General features: G+C 52.2%; 2 protein-coding genes across 3 annotated transcripts; one reads left to right on the top strand and one right to left on the bottom strand.

The window, feature by feature from the left end:
- Positions 1 to 4,532: 4,532 nt before the first annotated feature.
- On the top strand, positions 4,533 to 8,312 carry LOC123104910 (expansin-B12). 2 transcript variants are annotated; one of them, XM_044526848.1, is made up of 5 exons: positions 4,533 to 4,805; positions 6,879 to 7,048; positions 7,153 to 7,265; positions 7,357 to 7,580; positions 7,694 to 8,312. In XM_044526848.1, the coding sequence occupies exons 2-5, from the start codon at positions 6,889 to 6,891 to the stop codon at positions 8,121 to 8,123; spliced, it is 927 nt and encodes a 308-aa protein (XP_044382783.1). In that variant the 5' UTR covers positions 4,533 to 4,805; positions 6,879 to 6,888; the 3' UTR covers positions 8,124 to 8,312. The 2 variants fall into 2 exon arrangements, with proteins under 2 accessions (XP_044382783.1, XP_044382784.1); XM_044526849.1 differs by having other exon boundaries at positions 6,835 to 7,048.
- Positions 8,313 to 8,443: 131 nt separating this feature from the next.
- On the bottom strand, positions 8,444 to 11,786 carry LOC123104909 (pyruvate dehydrogenase E1 component subunit beta-4, chloroplastic). The gene is made up of 4 exons (XM_044526847.1): positions 11,448 to 11,786; positions 11,283 to 11,362; positions 11,145 to 11,191; positions 8,444 to 9,649 (listed from the first exon to the last, which is right to left on the bottom strand). Exons 1-4 carry the CDS (start codon positions 11,527 to 11,529, stop codon positions 8,677 to 8,679), a joined length of 1,182 nt encoding a protein of 393 aa, XP_044382782.1. The 5' UTR covers positions 11,530 to 11,786; the 3' UTR covers positions 8,444 to 8,676.
- Positions 11,787 to 12,452: the final 666 nt, after the last annotated feature.

Raw genomic sequence — 12,452 nt, 5'->3', positions numbered from 1 at the left:
GGCGTCCGGCCTGTTAGCCATGGGCCGAACTGATGGGCTGTGAAGATACGAAGACCGAAGACTGCACCCGTGTCCGGATGGGACTCTCCTTGGCGTGGAAGGCAAGCTTGGCGACCAAATAAGTAGATTCCTTTCTTTGTAACCGACCTTGTGTAACCCTAGATCCTCCCGGTGTCTATATAAACCGAAGGACTTAGTCCGGAGGGGAGACAATCATTACCATAGTCATACAGGCTAGGCCTTTAGGGTTTAGCCATCTCGATCTAGTGGTAGATCAACTCTTGTAATACTCATATTCATCAAGATCAATCAAGCAGGAAGTAGGGTATTACCTCCATAGAGAGGGCCCGAACCTGGGTAAACATCGTGTCCCCTGTCTCCTGCTACGATCGACCTTAGACGCACAGTTCGAGACCCCCTACCTGAGATCAGCCGGTTTTGACACCGACAACGGGGCGCAGTGGAGGGGGACGACGCGGGCATCGAGGCGATGGGAGAGTCCGGCGACGGGGTCAGGGCGCTGGCGTCATGAGAGGGAGGAGCGGGTTCGTCCCCGATCCAGATCGGATCAGGAGGAGGAGAGGGGAGACGTGGGGAGTGGGGGGAGTGTGCGGTCGGGGGGTTAGGGTTTCCCCGTGATGGGGATATGGAGGGGGTTTGGACCGGTTGGTGGGCCGGCCAGCTGAGCCGTCTGGCCCAGTTGGCCAGGGGGTCCTTTTATTTTATTTTTTTTATTTTTTTTATTTTTGTTTTGTTCTTTTCTTTTTACTTATTTTTTCTTTACTATTTTCTATTATTTCCAACATACTTTAGTTTTAGTAAAATATATAATTAGTTCCTAAAATAGTGTTACTACATATTCTAATGCCACAAAAACTTGGGCAACTAGATAAAATAGTTTAATATTTTATTAATCATAAAAGGCACTTAACTAATTGTTTTGCTACTGTTTTATTTACTTTGGGACAATCATACACTTCCAAAGAGGTTGGTTTCTCCACCATAATTACATATGCATTATTTGGCTCATTCCAAACATTTTAATTTTAATATTTGAAAACATTTGTTGTTTGCTTGATTTTTTTAATTTGAATCCGAACCGGTTTCAAACTAACGTGAGATTAGTAACAGTAATCGGGGTGATGTGGCATCATTAGCAGAGGTTCACTGTAGCTTAAATATTCGGGCGTCACACAGCGCTTGTGCCTGTCCATGCTGGCTTCACCATGGAGCAGGCGGAGACGCACTTCAATCCGCCATGGCGAAGGAGCAGTCGATGCAAGTGCCAATGCCAGTTTTACGACAGGCGTGGGAGGAGTAGCGGTACAACCTCTTCCTTCTCGAGCAGCACCAGTTGGCGAGAGGCAGTTCTACAGCGATGGCGCGAGCGAGGAAGCCGTGGCGGCCATGGTCGCGGCTAACCCCAACTTCGTCGCCGAGCAGCGGTCTTTCTACAAGGTCGCGCGCGCTCAGGCCGTCGCTTGCAACGTTGTCCCGGCGCAATCAGATGCGGGCACGGTGCAGTCTGATGAGGAGGTGGCGCAGGCGATCATGGACGAGAACGCTGGCAGCTACGCGTCCTACGCGCCGCCAACAAACTTTCGAGCGCGCCGGTAGCATGAGGAGCGTGCTATCTCGTCCACGTCCATCATTGACCTTACGTCCACCGGCGACAGACAGGTCACAGACTCCGATGAGGAGTAGTGCATGGGAGGCGGCGGGGCCTCGAGTCCCAAGTGGATCGGTTCGTCTCCCATGTCCCACTCTTCCTTGCCAGCGACCGCACCTTCACTTGACGTGTCTCATTTCCGCCGCTCATGGAAACGGCAAGATGGACCCGGCAAACGCCGAAAGGGAACAAGGATGTGGAGGACGGACATCGCCGTGGGCTAAGTTTAGGTCCAATCGCCTTTTTTAATGAAAAATATTTAAAAAGAATGTAATGAGTGTGCTCCAATTTCTATGAAAGGCGTCCGTTTTATATAAATTTTGTCCAGTTTGACTGCGGTTGGTGATGTTGTTAACAACCTTTCTCCAATATCTTATCGGACCCTCTCCCCTCACCATATTTATTTTTTCCCCAATAAATTCCCCTGCATCCTTTCAGTTCCTCCCATATAGGTCATTTTTCTTTTTTTTTAAAAAAGAAACCTTCTAATTTGGACTGACCATAGTGCAGGATTTGTTTGATTATACAGTACATATATAGTGGGGTTTTCGAGGTTGTGAAATGTCATTATTTGAAAATGACAAAGCTTACCAGCTTGTCGTGGGCCAGGGAGACGCGATGGACAGTGCCCCGGCCGGCCGGGCGTGCAACCAAAACAGGCATGTCACCCACTCGCCGGAACCGGATCCTCTAAAGGAAAGTCACCGTGCTACAGTGATAGCCTAGTGTAAAATGAAGAAAGAAAGTTAAGAACAGTTAGTAGATAGCTAGAAGGTTGTTTAGTGTTGATATTTACTGTAGATATAAATATTTTAAAATAATTTTATTTCACCATCAATTTGTTTGTATGTAATTACTATAAATATACGCAGTAGATTATTAATTTAGAAATTAATTTAAATCATTTAACCTTAATCATGTGGATAGAAAGAAGGGAAGTTAGGGTACTGTAGCTTCTCTAACTTTCCCCTCTCTCCATCTCGCTCCTTTCGACCGTGAGGTGTGAGGGCATCTTCAGCCGCGCCCCAGGCGATTTTTTCGCGCCGGCGCCGAAAAAACGGCCCAGTCGCGTCCCCAGGAGCCCGATTTTCGCCTGCTTGGGCCGAAAACAGCGCCGGCGGACCCAGGCCGAACCCGGCGCGCTGGGGGGCGCCCGGGGGCGCCGGGGCGAGCTGTTTTGGCGCGAAAAAGACGCGGGCCAGCCGCGTCAGCGACTCGGCGCCTCGTCTTCCCCCAACGGCCTCGGTTCCCGCGGGGAATCAATGGCAAGGCTGCCGCCGGTCAGCCTTGCCATTGATTCCTCACGGGCGGCGCGTTCACGGGACGGCGCGCCGACGCCTCCACTCCCTCGCACGCGTACACACGGGCGCGGCCCGGCTATAAAAGCCGGCGGCCTCCGCTCACCTGCGCCCACACCAGCCCCGCCCCTCGCCGCCGTCCAGCCCTTCCTCTCCTCCTCCCGAGCGCCGCCGCCCAGCCCCTCCCTCTACCTCTTCCGAGCCCGCCCAGCCCCGCCTTCGCCATGGCAGAGCGCTTCCCCGGAGATACGGCGGCGGCCAACGGCTTCGGCCGCCGTTCGCTGCGCAAACAGGAGTCGTGGCTCCTGTTCCAGGCGAACATCCCGGCGCCGCCGGACATGCGGGCCGGGCCGACGGGGTGGAGGCTCAGCGCCGGGGGAGTACCCATTCCCCCGTTGCCCGACGCCGCGGCGGACCCGAGGTACTTCGCCGAGGAGGTCGACATCGTGCGCGCGTCCCTCACCGACGCCGAGCTCTCCCTCCCCCAGTACGCCGCCGACAACCACGCGGCCTGGGCGGCGTATTTCGAGCGCCGCCAACAGCAGCGCTTGGCGTCCACCAACGGCGCGCCGGTGGTCGGCAGCCGGCAGAACAGCGAGGGACGCTACCTCTGGTGGGGCGTCCCCGGCCGCACACTCGAGGGCGTGCTCACGTACCTCGAGGGCGGCAACGACCCGCCGTTGGCGTACCCCCGGCGAGGGTGGCCGCCCCGGCGCAGCACCGACGCGCCGGGCCATGGGCTCCAAGAAGGTTCGGCGCATCCTCTTCTTCCTCCTCATCATCCCGTTCTTCTTCACACTCCTCCGGCTCTCCGGCGCTGCTCGGCGTCAAGGCCGAGCCCGCGGAGGAGACGCCGCTCGGCCGGCGCACTCGCAGCGCCGGCATCGTCATCAACGAGGGCGGCCGGCGCGCCCCCTCGTCGGCTCCTCCGCGCTTCGTCAAGCCGAAGACGGAGCCGGGGCTGGCGCCGGTGAAGACGGAGCCGGGTCTGGCGCCGGTGAAGACGGAGCCGGGGCTGGCGCCGGTGAAGGCCGAGTTCGCCGACGACGGCGACGCCGTCCTCGAATGGGCGCGTCAGGACTCCATTGCGATGGAGAAGGCGCGCCGCGAGAAGGAGAAGGAGCGCCAGCGCGCCGCCCTACGCCGCTTCGAGGAGCGCCGACGCGGCCGCGAGGAAGGCGGGGTCGTCGTCTTATGCGACAGCAGCGACGACGACGACGCGCCGCCGCCTGTTCGCCATGGCGACGCCGGGCAGGGGTCCAGCAGGGGCGCCCGCGTCAAGGAGGAGAAGGCCGCCGACGACGATGGCGGCGACGGCGGCGACGACTTCCCCCTTTCTTTTTTTCAGATTAGGTTAATGTAATGTTTGGACGAATTTCGCCGAAATTTGCCATGTTTGGCCGAAATTTAATTAGTTTTTATCGTAACGTCGCCGAACGTTTTTTTTTTATTTTTTAATACGCGCCTGGGGACGGCCCTGGGGCCGACGGCTGGGGACCGACTCGCCCCAGAGCCATTTTTTACGCCGGCTCACCCCAGGCGGCGCTTTTAGACGCCCCCTGGGGGCCAACGGCTGGAGATGCCGTGAGACACTCCACTCCCCCACCATCTCTCTTCCCCCGCCGCCACCTCCCTTCCTCCACCGCCGCCGCCGCCCACATTTCAACAAACCCCGCCTTCTCCTTGCAAATACAGCAGCAACTGGCCGGACGCCTCGACCCGCCTTCGCTTGGCTCCTCTTCCGAATCTGCGCCGCCGCATTTGCTGCTCGTCTTCCCCGTGCGTGCGGGGGGAAGGTGGCCGGACTCGAGGAGCACGGTGGTCGCCGGGCTCGACGGGTAAGACTCCTCGCTATACTTCTTACGCACTGTGCCGTTCTGACGCGACTGGTGACTGCGCCTGCTTGTTGGCATGGCGCTTCTTCAGGCCTTCAGGGTTCGTGCAAATTTGGTTGGTTATCGTTTCCAGGCAGCGGGTCAAATCGACCTAGGATTGATTCGTGTTGGCGCTTTTCTAGTGCGTGTATATATATGTATGGTGCACTTCAGTTTGAATTTGTTTAGGAGGCTGCGCGTTTCTGTCCCTTGGTACACATTTGCCCCAGATATGAGCAGATTGCAAGCAATACCAGAGGTAGGAAATTGCTCGATTCTGCTGATTGCTTTGAATTGGAACAAGCTTAGGGGCTCGAGGCTCGCTTGTTTGCGAACTCTCCCCGTGTTCGAAGACGCTTCCCTTCATTGGCTCGCGATGCGTCCAGGAGCAAATATGGGAGTATATGTAGGAAGTAGAACTGTCATCAGCCAATACTGAGACTTCTAATTTGTGTGTTGGCTGCGTGATCTGTAGGTACCTACTTACACTGCACAATGTTCTACTCCCTATGTAGCAATGATGATAAGTAATCTTGAAATACAAAATGAAATGTGCGTAGTGACATCTTTAATCATTTTGTATGTCAGATTAGTGGGATTCAGGATTTGCTGTGGTGCTCTTCTTCTAGAAAAGTTTACTAATCTTGAAGTAAAGTAGTTCATATTTTTCTCTCCAAAAGAGTATGGTAGCACAAGCTGTGGAATAATTCTGTTTACATACTAGAAACCGGTGATCAGGCAATGGTTTTCTACGAGCCCCAACATTCTTTCATTATTCAGATTTTGCATTTTTCTTCAAATCTGTAACTCACCCTTATTATTATTCGAGGTGTCAAATGCTTATAAACAGCGATATGCATCTTAGGATGCAGAGGCCGGGGTGATAAAACTTCCATTATTAAGAAAAAAACATGACACTCACAATGTCTAAGACCATTTTTGTTATATGTACCCCTGCTAGCACTACATGTTACACCCCAGAACCGTTTAGACATAAGGGCTATCCTAGATGCAGTGATAACACTGAGCTCTTAACCAACTATAATAGATGTATGGTGATAATGCTTGTAACTAGCATGATGTGCTTAAATAACAATCGCTTGTAGTCTTTACCTATCACATTAAAATCTGCTCTCGTTTCATTTTAAGTGTATCAGATATTCATATTAAGATCTTTGGGATTGTTAGACAGGATCAAATGAGTTCATGATGCCTTTCCATATATCTCAGTATCATACTCATAAGATATCCTGGAATATTAGTCTAAGAAAATTCAGGAGCATTTGTACATTGATTTGACAATTATAGAATTTTCGCCTCATGCCAATTTTTTCAGTTTTTTTTCTTCTAAAAGGAGGGTGAAAGCCCCGGCCTCTGCATCATTGCGATGCACACATCCATTTTTTGTCGGAATGTCTGCATCTGTCCCAAGGAGAGGATCTCTAAAAAAAAAAAAGGGCAGCCCGGTGCATGTAGCTCCTGCTTGCGCAGGGTTCGGGGAAGGGTCCGACCACTTTGGGTCTATAGTACGCAGCCTTTCCCTACATTTTTGTAAGAGGCTGTTTCCAGGACTTGAACCCGTGACCTCTTGGTCACAAGGCAGCAGCTTTACCACTGCGCCAAGGCAAGGAGAGGATCTCTCCAAAATTTATTCTCCTCTCTCTGAGTCACTTGTCAACTGATCATCAGTTCCCTGTGTGGTAGCGAATTAGTGATTGATGCCATTTTTGTTACTCCCTCTGATCCATATTCATTGTCGCTGATTTAGTACAACTTTGTACTAAATCAGCGACAATTGATATGGATCGGAGCGGAGGGAGTACAAGAAAATGACAAGATTGCACTGCAAAATCCTGCTACTCTTGCTTCAGTGTGTCCTCTCTCCAAAGAAAACCTGTGTACTATGGCCTGTCCTTTATCAAACAAATTGTCTATTGAATGTGCACATTGCAAGACTAACACTATTCCTCTATTTGTCTTCCCTCCTTGCAAGCCAACACTTTCTCAAACCTTACCAGCGATAGCTAATTGTGACAGAGTGCTGCGAATGGCTTCCAAGCTTCAGCTCCTGTCCTTCATTGCCACCAGAGTTGTTATTGCTTCACTCTTCCACCCTTGTGCATCCATTGAGATCCACCATGAGCTCTCCGGCTGGTCCGATGGCATCGCTACTTGGTATGGTGACGCCAATGGCGCGGGAAGTGAAGGTAATAGATATATGATTGAATGGCACTAGCCCTGCCCAAACTAGCGTTTGAACTTGACGTTAACGTCTGATGCCTGCATGCCTGAATCACATGTGCTGTTGTAGGTGGCGCTTGCGGGTACCAGTATGCTGTCGACCAGCCGCCGTTCTCATCCATGATTGCCGCTGGCGGCCCTGTCATATACGACTCTGGCGATGGCTGTGGCGCGTGCTACCGGGTGCGTCTGTAGCTCTACGTATGCAGCTGAGGCCATGAGCATGACTGCAACTTGTCTGTCATTTGACATTCAGTAACCTTGATTTCATCAGGTGGTCTGCGGTGGCAATCAAGCTTGCTCTGGTATTCCGGTGACCGTCGTCATCACAGACCAGGGCCCTGGTGGCGGCCCATGCCTGAGCGGGTTAGTCGATGGACAGTGCCAGAATGAGGCAGCGCACTTCGACATGAGCGGGACAGCATTCGGCGCCATGGCGAAACCTGGCCAAGCTGACCAGCTCCGCGGCGCTGGCCTCATCCAAATCCAGTACACCCGGTACGCACAAGTCGATGGAACACATATAGGTCATGGTTACTCTTCATGGCCTCTTGCAATGGCTCTTCTATGGCCGCCATTAATCCGTCGTGTTAGCATTTGTGTCTGTGCAGCGTGACCTGTGACTGGACTGGAGTAGGCCTGACCTTCAAAGTGGACAGCGGCTCGAACCCGAACTACCTCGCCATCCTGGTCGAGTACGAGGACGGCGACAGCGACCTCTACGCCGTCGACATCATGCAGAGCGGTGCCGGGGCAACCGGAGTGTGGATCCCGATGCAGCAGTCCTGGGGCGCGGTGTGGAAGCTTTCCGGCTCCACCCTCCAGGGGCCCTTCTCCATCCGGCTGACTTTCAGGTCCGGCAAGATGCTCGTCGCCGGCAACGCCATACCCACCGGGTGGAACCCCGGCGTGGCATACCAGCCGGGCGGCGTGGCGGTGAGGGAAAGGGCGAGCGACGGTCGCCGGCGCTATGGGTTTGAAGGGAGGTTGGGCTGGCTGTGTCACCTCCTGCTGTTGCTGATGGTATTGTTCCAGCTGTGATGTCATGTGTGGTTCTGTGAGAATGTAAGCCGCGATCATCTAGCTAGTGTAGCTTAGACTGATGCGATCATCTAGCTAGTGTAGCTTAGCCTGGACTCCTGGACAATCTCTGTAAGTATGGTTTATTAAACCTTAAGTTGCTTGGCTGATCAAGCAAGCGACTCGTCCCCTGGAGAAGGGGTGTTGTGATCTTCTTTTCAATGTTGCAATTGGTGGTGAGGCCATGGCTGCTGACATGTTCTGGATGTCATGATCTAAGCTTTCTTGAGACCTCAACCATGTGGCCCGAGACAATCTTTCTTTAGAAGGCAAAACAAAGATAATCAAACAAATGGCTATACCTTGCCCAGGATAATCAAAGATTTCTTCCAATAAACCCGAGTCCAGACCCTAGTAGCATTCAGCATAATACAGTACAGTTATGTAGCTGGAATAAAAAATGGATACAAGCCTATACCACAATGAACACCTCGCTACAAGGCAAAAATGACAAATTAAAGGTTCTTCCAAGCCAGGGCAGATACAAATCAACGATGCTGAAACAGATGATGCCCTATTGGCATATTTGCTCGACGGCGGCAACAATCTGGGCAGGCTGCACGACGGTCGCATCCTCCAAAGTTGCGGCGTAGGGTGTTGGCACGTCCTGAGACGACAGGCACATGATGGGGGCGTCAAGGTAGTCCCAGAAGTTGTCGATGATGGCCGATCTCAGACTGGCGCCGATCCCGCCAGTGCGCATGCACTCCTCCACAATCAGCACGCGGTGGGTCTTCTTGATGGAGTTGCCTATTGTGTGCAGATCGAATGGCTTCAACGACCTTATGTCAATCACCTCAGGATCGTACCCTTTGTTCACCAGCGTCTTTGCAGCCTGCATCACGTGGTACCTCATACGCGAGTATGTGAGGATAGTCACATGCTCACCAGGCCGTACCATCTCAGCCTCCTCCAGGCATAGAGTGTACTCCTCATCCGGAATTTTCTCCTTCAGGTTGTACAGAAGGACGTGCTCAAATAGCACGACAGGGTTCTCGCTCCTTATGGCAGCCTTCATTAAACCCTTGGCATTGTAAGGAGTGGAGCAAGCAACCATCTGGAGACCAGGGATCGACTGGAAGTATGACTCAAGACGCTGTGAATGCTCTGCACCAAGCTGGCGACCAACACCACCAGGACCTCTGATCACAAGTGGTATCTTGAACTGGCCACCAGAGGTGTAATGAAGCATGCCGCAGTTGTTTGAGATTTGGTTGTAAGCAAGGAGAAGGAAGCCCATGTTCATGCCTTCAACAACAGGCCTCAGCCCCTTCATGCCTGCTCCAACTCCCATGCCGGTGAATGAGTTCTCCGCAATCGGTGTATCAAGAACCCGAAGGTCTCCAAACATGTCAGCCAAACCCTTGGTCACCTTGTAAGAACCACCATAGTGACCAACATCTTCACCAAAGACACACACTGTTGGATCCGCTTGCATCTCTTCCATCAAACCCTCGCGAAGAGCCTCGAACAGCAAGACCTCATGACTACATAGAAGTTATTACATAATCAGGGACTTGCACTTGAGCATACAAGAAGTCATATTCATGAAAGATCAAATGCAGTAAAATCTTCGTTTATTGGGTAATATAAAATAGAAGAATGGAGAGAGTAGCACAGTTACATTTTAAAGACCAAACCCAGTTTAAAGCTTCCTACAGAGGGGAGAGTAGAAAGGCCAAAGCCAGTAAATGTGGCCAATAGTCAGCTGGTTCCACCCAACCCATCTATATCTTACACAGGGGTAACTCAGGTAGGTCAAAGAGGCATCATATTCCCTTCCGGTAGTAAGCATTCTACTGAATTTTGGAAAATAAATCCAGTTTACTTGGGTGGATGTACATATGACAGATCCCACCAACTGAAGTTCATACGAGAGTTTGCATGATATTCCCAAGCTACGGGTTTGTGTTGACTTAATACTCTGCCTATCAACAAATAGTAAAATATTGTGCCAAACCCAGGATTTAAAAATCTACTAAGCAAAGGTTAAGCGCTTAACAAATCACAATGATGTCAGTTTTTACTGAAATATGGAAATAGAGTAAATACAGCTTCAATTTTTTTTACTAAGTAGGCAAAGAAGCAACAAGTCATCGCGCATTGTCTTTGTCAAAATAACCAAAACAATATTAAGTAGTCCCAAATCTCAGCTTGCAATTCACTGAAGCAGCTTGCTTACTCCCTAGATATACTGCAATCTGTGTTCCTAGCCACTTGCCAACTACTTATTGGTTTGCTATTAGGGTTATTAAAGTATGCTGTCCACCAGAAGAACAGGTGCATATCATCTACTGTATTAGGCAGTTGGTCCTACGATCTTTTCCATCAGTAAAAAGAAACTTAACTGACTGCGGAATCATGTGGCTTCAAGCCATATCCACTCAAGCCCTCAAGCACAAACAGAACTGGCTTTCTGTCCTAAAACGGTATAACTTTGGTCCTTACTGTATACGAACTTTCAACTTTGACTACGTCCTTCCTCTGTTTATGAAATATTATTAAGAACCTTATGACACCCTTTTCTCCTGATTTTATAAAGAAAATTATTTCTGATACGATCCTAGTCAAAGGTAGAGAAGCTTCACCACACGCTTTCCAAAACCCCATGTGTTTTTGACAGGGGTCATATTAAAAGTTTAAACAGCCCACCACTTCGGCAACCGAGGGAAGTTTGCAACTTAGCAGACAACTATAGTGACACATGACACTAAAAACTACAAGTCGTAACAAACTTGGAACTCTGAACTGGAGTGTAGCCAAATACAGCCTAAGACAGCGAATCCAATCAAATCTAAGCTAAATTGAGTTCAATACTCGAACTGTTAGCTCCTGAGAGATGAACAATCAATTGAATCGTTGGTTTTGCACGAATCCGTTTTCCCCAAGGTAGTTTTGCATGGATCCTGATTCATCATGAGCACTCAGAACACAGTTGTGCATATATCAGGCAGGCGAGGAAGTGTGATGTTACAGTCTTACCCTTCAGACTTGGATGCCGCCTCGCTCGCCGGCGCATCAGCCTTGGTCTGCACACGAAATCACAAACAAGATTAAGCGAACAGTCCAGTGCACCAGAGAAGAAGGAAAAGATTCTCAGAGCAGAACAGAGCACGCAACTGCAACGGCGGCACACGCCACCAGCCTGCCTCCATGACGCGCCGCCGCGCCCGATCTGGCCACGCGCACGCTCCTCGCCGCTACAGCAGAGAAAAACACACGCAAAATCAGCGAAGATCCGGCGAGCCACGGGCGAAGAGCCACGCGCGGGGCGACGGTGACTACCTGACGCGGATTTGGGGCCGGCAGATCCCACCCGCGGGGTGGCGGCCGGGGCGGCGACGTGGAGCGACGATGCGGCCGCCATTGCAGATGGGAGGTCGGGTCGAGATCTGGGGGCTGGGGAGGCGGCGGCGGTGATAGTGGCGTGTATGCGTGCGCGTGTTTATTTATAGAGGGCGGGGGTGGGTATTGGTGGAATGCAGGTGGGCTGGCGGTGGCGGAGGAATGGAGGGAGACGGCGGCGGAGTGAACGAGGTGCGGGGTGGACTAGGGAGGCAGGGAGAGGAGACACCGAGAGAGGTTGATGATGGGGTCTAGGCCCTATGGGCCGATGGAGATGGCTGGAGGATGGACGGATTTGATCTCAGCCGCTTGATTTCGTTTCTGACTCTTTGAAAGAGAGTCCAATGCTTGGAATTATTTAGCGTCTTCTGCGTAATAATAAGAGCATCTCCAGCCGCGCCCTCTAGACCGCTTTTTTTTTAATATCGGCACCGAAAAAACGGCCCAGTTACGCCCCCAAGACGCCGAAATCCGCCGGATCAACCCATTTCCTAACCCGGCGCGCTCAGGCCGAACCCAGCGCATTGGGGGCGCTTGGGGGCACCGGCGGAAGGGAAAATCGTCCGGGTCCCCACTGTCAGACGAAAAGTCACACTGATTCGCCCCGTTTTCCCCTCTCCTTCCCCGACACCTTGCCGATCCCGGCGTCGCCAGCCACCTCTCCACCGCCGCCGCCGCTATCTCGCCATTCCTCGCCGTGAAACAAAGAAAGATCCCCCCGATGCCCTCTCCCCCCACTTTCCCCGAGTTTCCCTCGCCGCTCCGGCGCCCGCCGACGAGTCTGCGCACGACGTCCGCTACGTGTTCGGTGCTTTGCCTGCCCCGGCCGCGATGGACTCTGACGACGAGGAGGTGCTCGCGGCGTTGCTCGAGGAGGAAGCCGCCGCCGCTGCCCAGGACGAAGAACACCTCATGGTCCTCGCCGCCCTGGCCGGCTTGCTTGCC

This window comes from Triticum aestivum, chromosome 5A (genome assembly GCF_018294505.1).
Source record: "Triticum aestivum cultivar Chinese Spring chromosome 5A, IWGSC CS RefSeq v2.1, whole genome shotgun sequence".
NCBI classification, from domain to species: Eukaryota; Viridiplantae; Streptophyta; class Magnoliopsida; order Poales; family Poaceae; genus Triticum; species Triticum aestivum.
The sequence above is the reverse complement of the archived record's forward strand: the minus strand, read 5'-3'. Positions and strand labels throughout refer to the sequence as shown.

Excerpts from the sequence above, each read along its gene's own strand:
- LOC123104910 (XM_044526848.1), top strand. The coding sequence starts at position 6,889 with ATGGCTTCCAAGCTTCAGCTCCTGTCCTTCATTGCCACCAGAGTTGTT. Across the intron at positions 7,266-7,356 it reads GCTGTGGCGCGTGCTACCGG|GTGGTCTGCGGTGGCAATCA; the intron begins GTGCGTCTGTAG and ends TGATTTCATCAG. Across the intron at positions 7,581-7,693 it reads ATCCAAATCCAGTACACCCG|CGTGACCTGTGACTGGACTG; the intron begins GTACGCACAAGT and ends GTGTCTGTGCAG.
- LOC123104909 (XM_044526847.1), bottom strand. The coding sequence starts at position 11,529 with ATGGCGGCCGCATCGTCGCTCCACGTCGCCGCCCCGGCCGCCACCCCG. Across the intron at positions 11,363-11,447 it reads CGGCCCCAAATCCGCGTCAG|CGGCGAGGAGCGTGCGCGTG; the intron begins GTAGTCACCGTC and ends TCTCTGCTGTAG. Across the intron at positions 11,192-11,282 it reads TGGCGTGTGCCGCCGTTGCA|ACCAAGGCTGATGCGCCGGC; the intron begins GTTGCGTGCTCT and ends TTTCGTGTGCAG.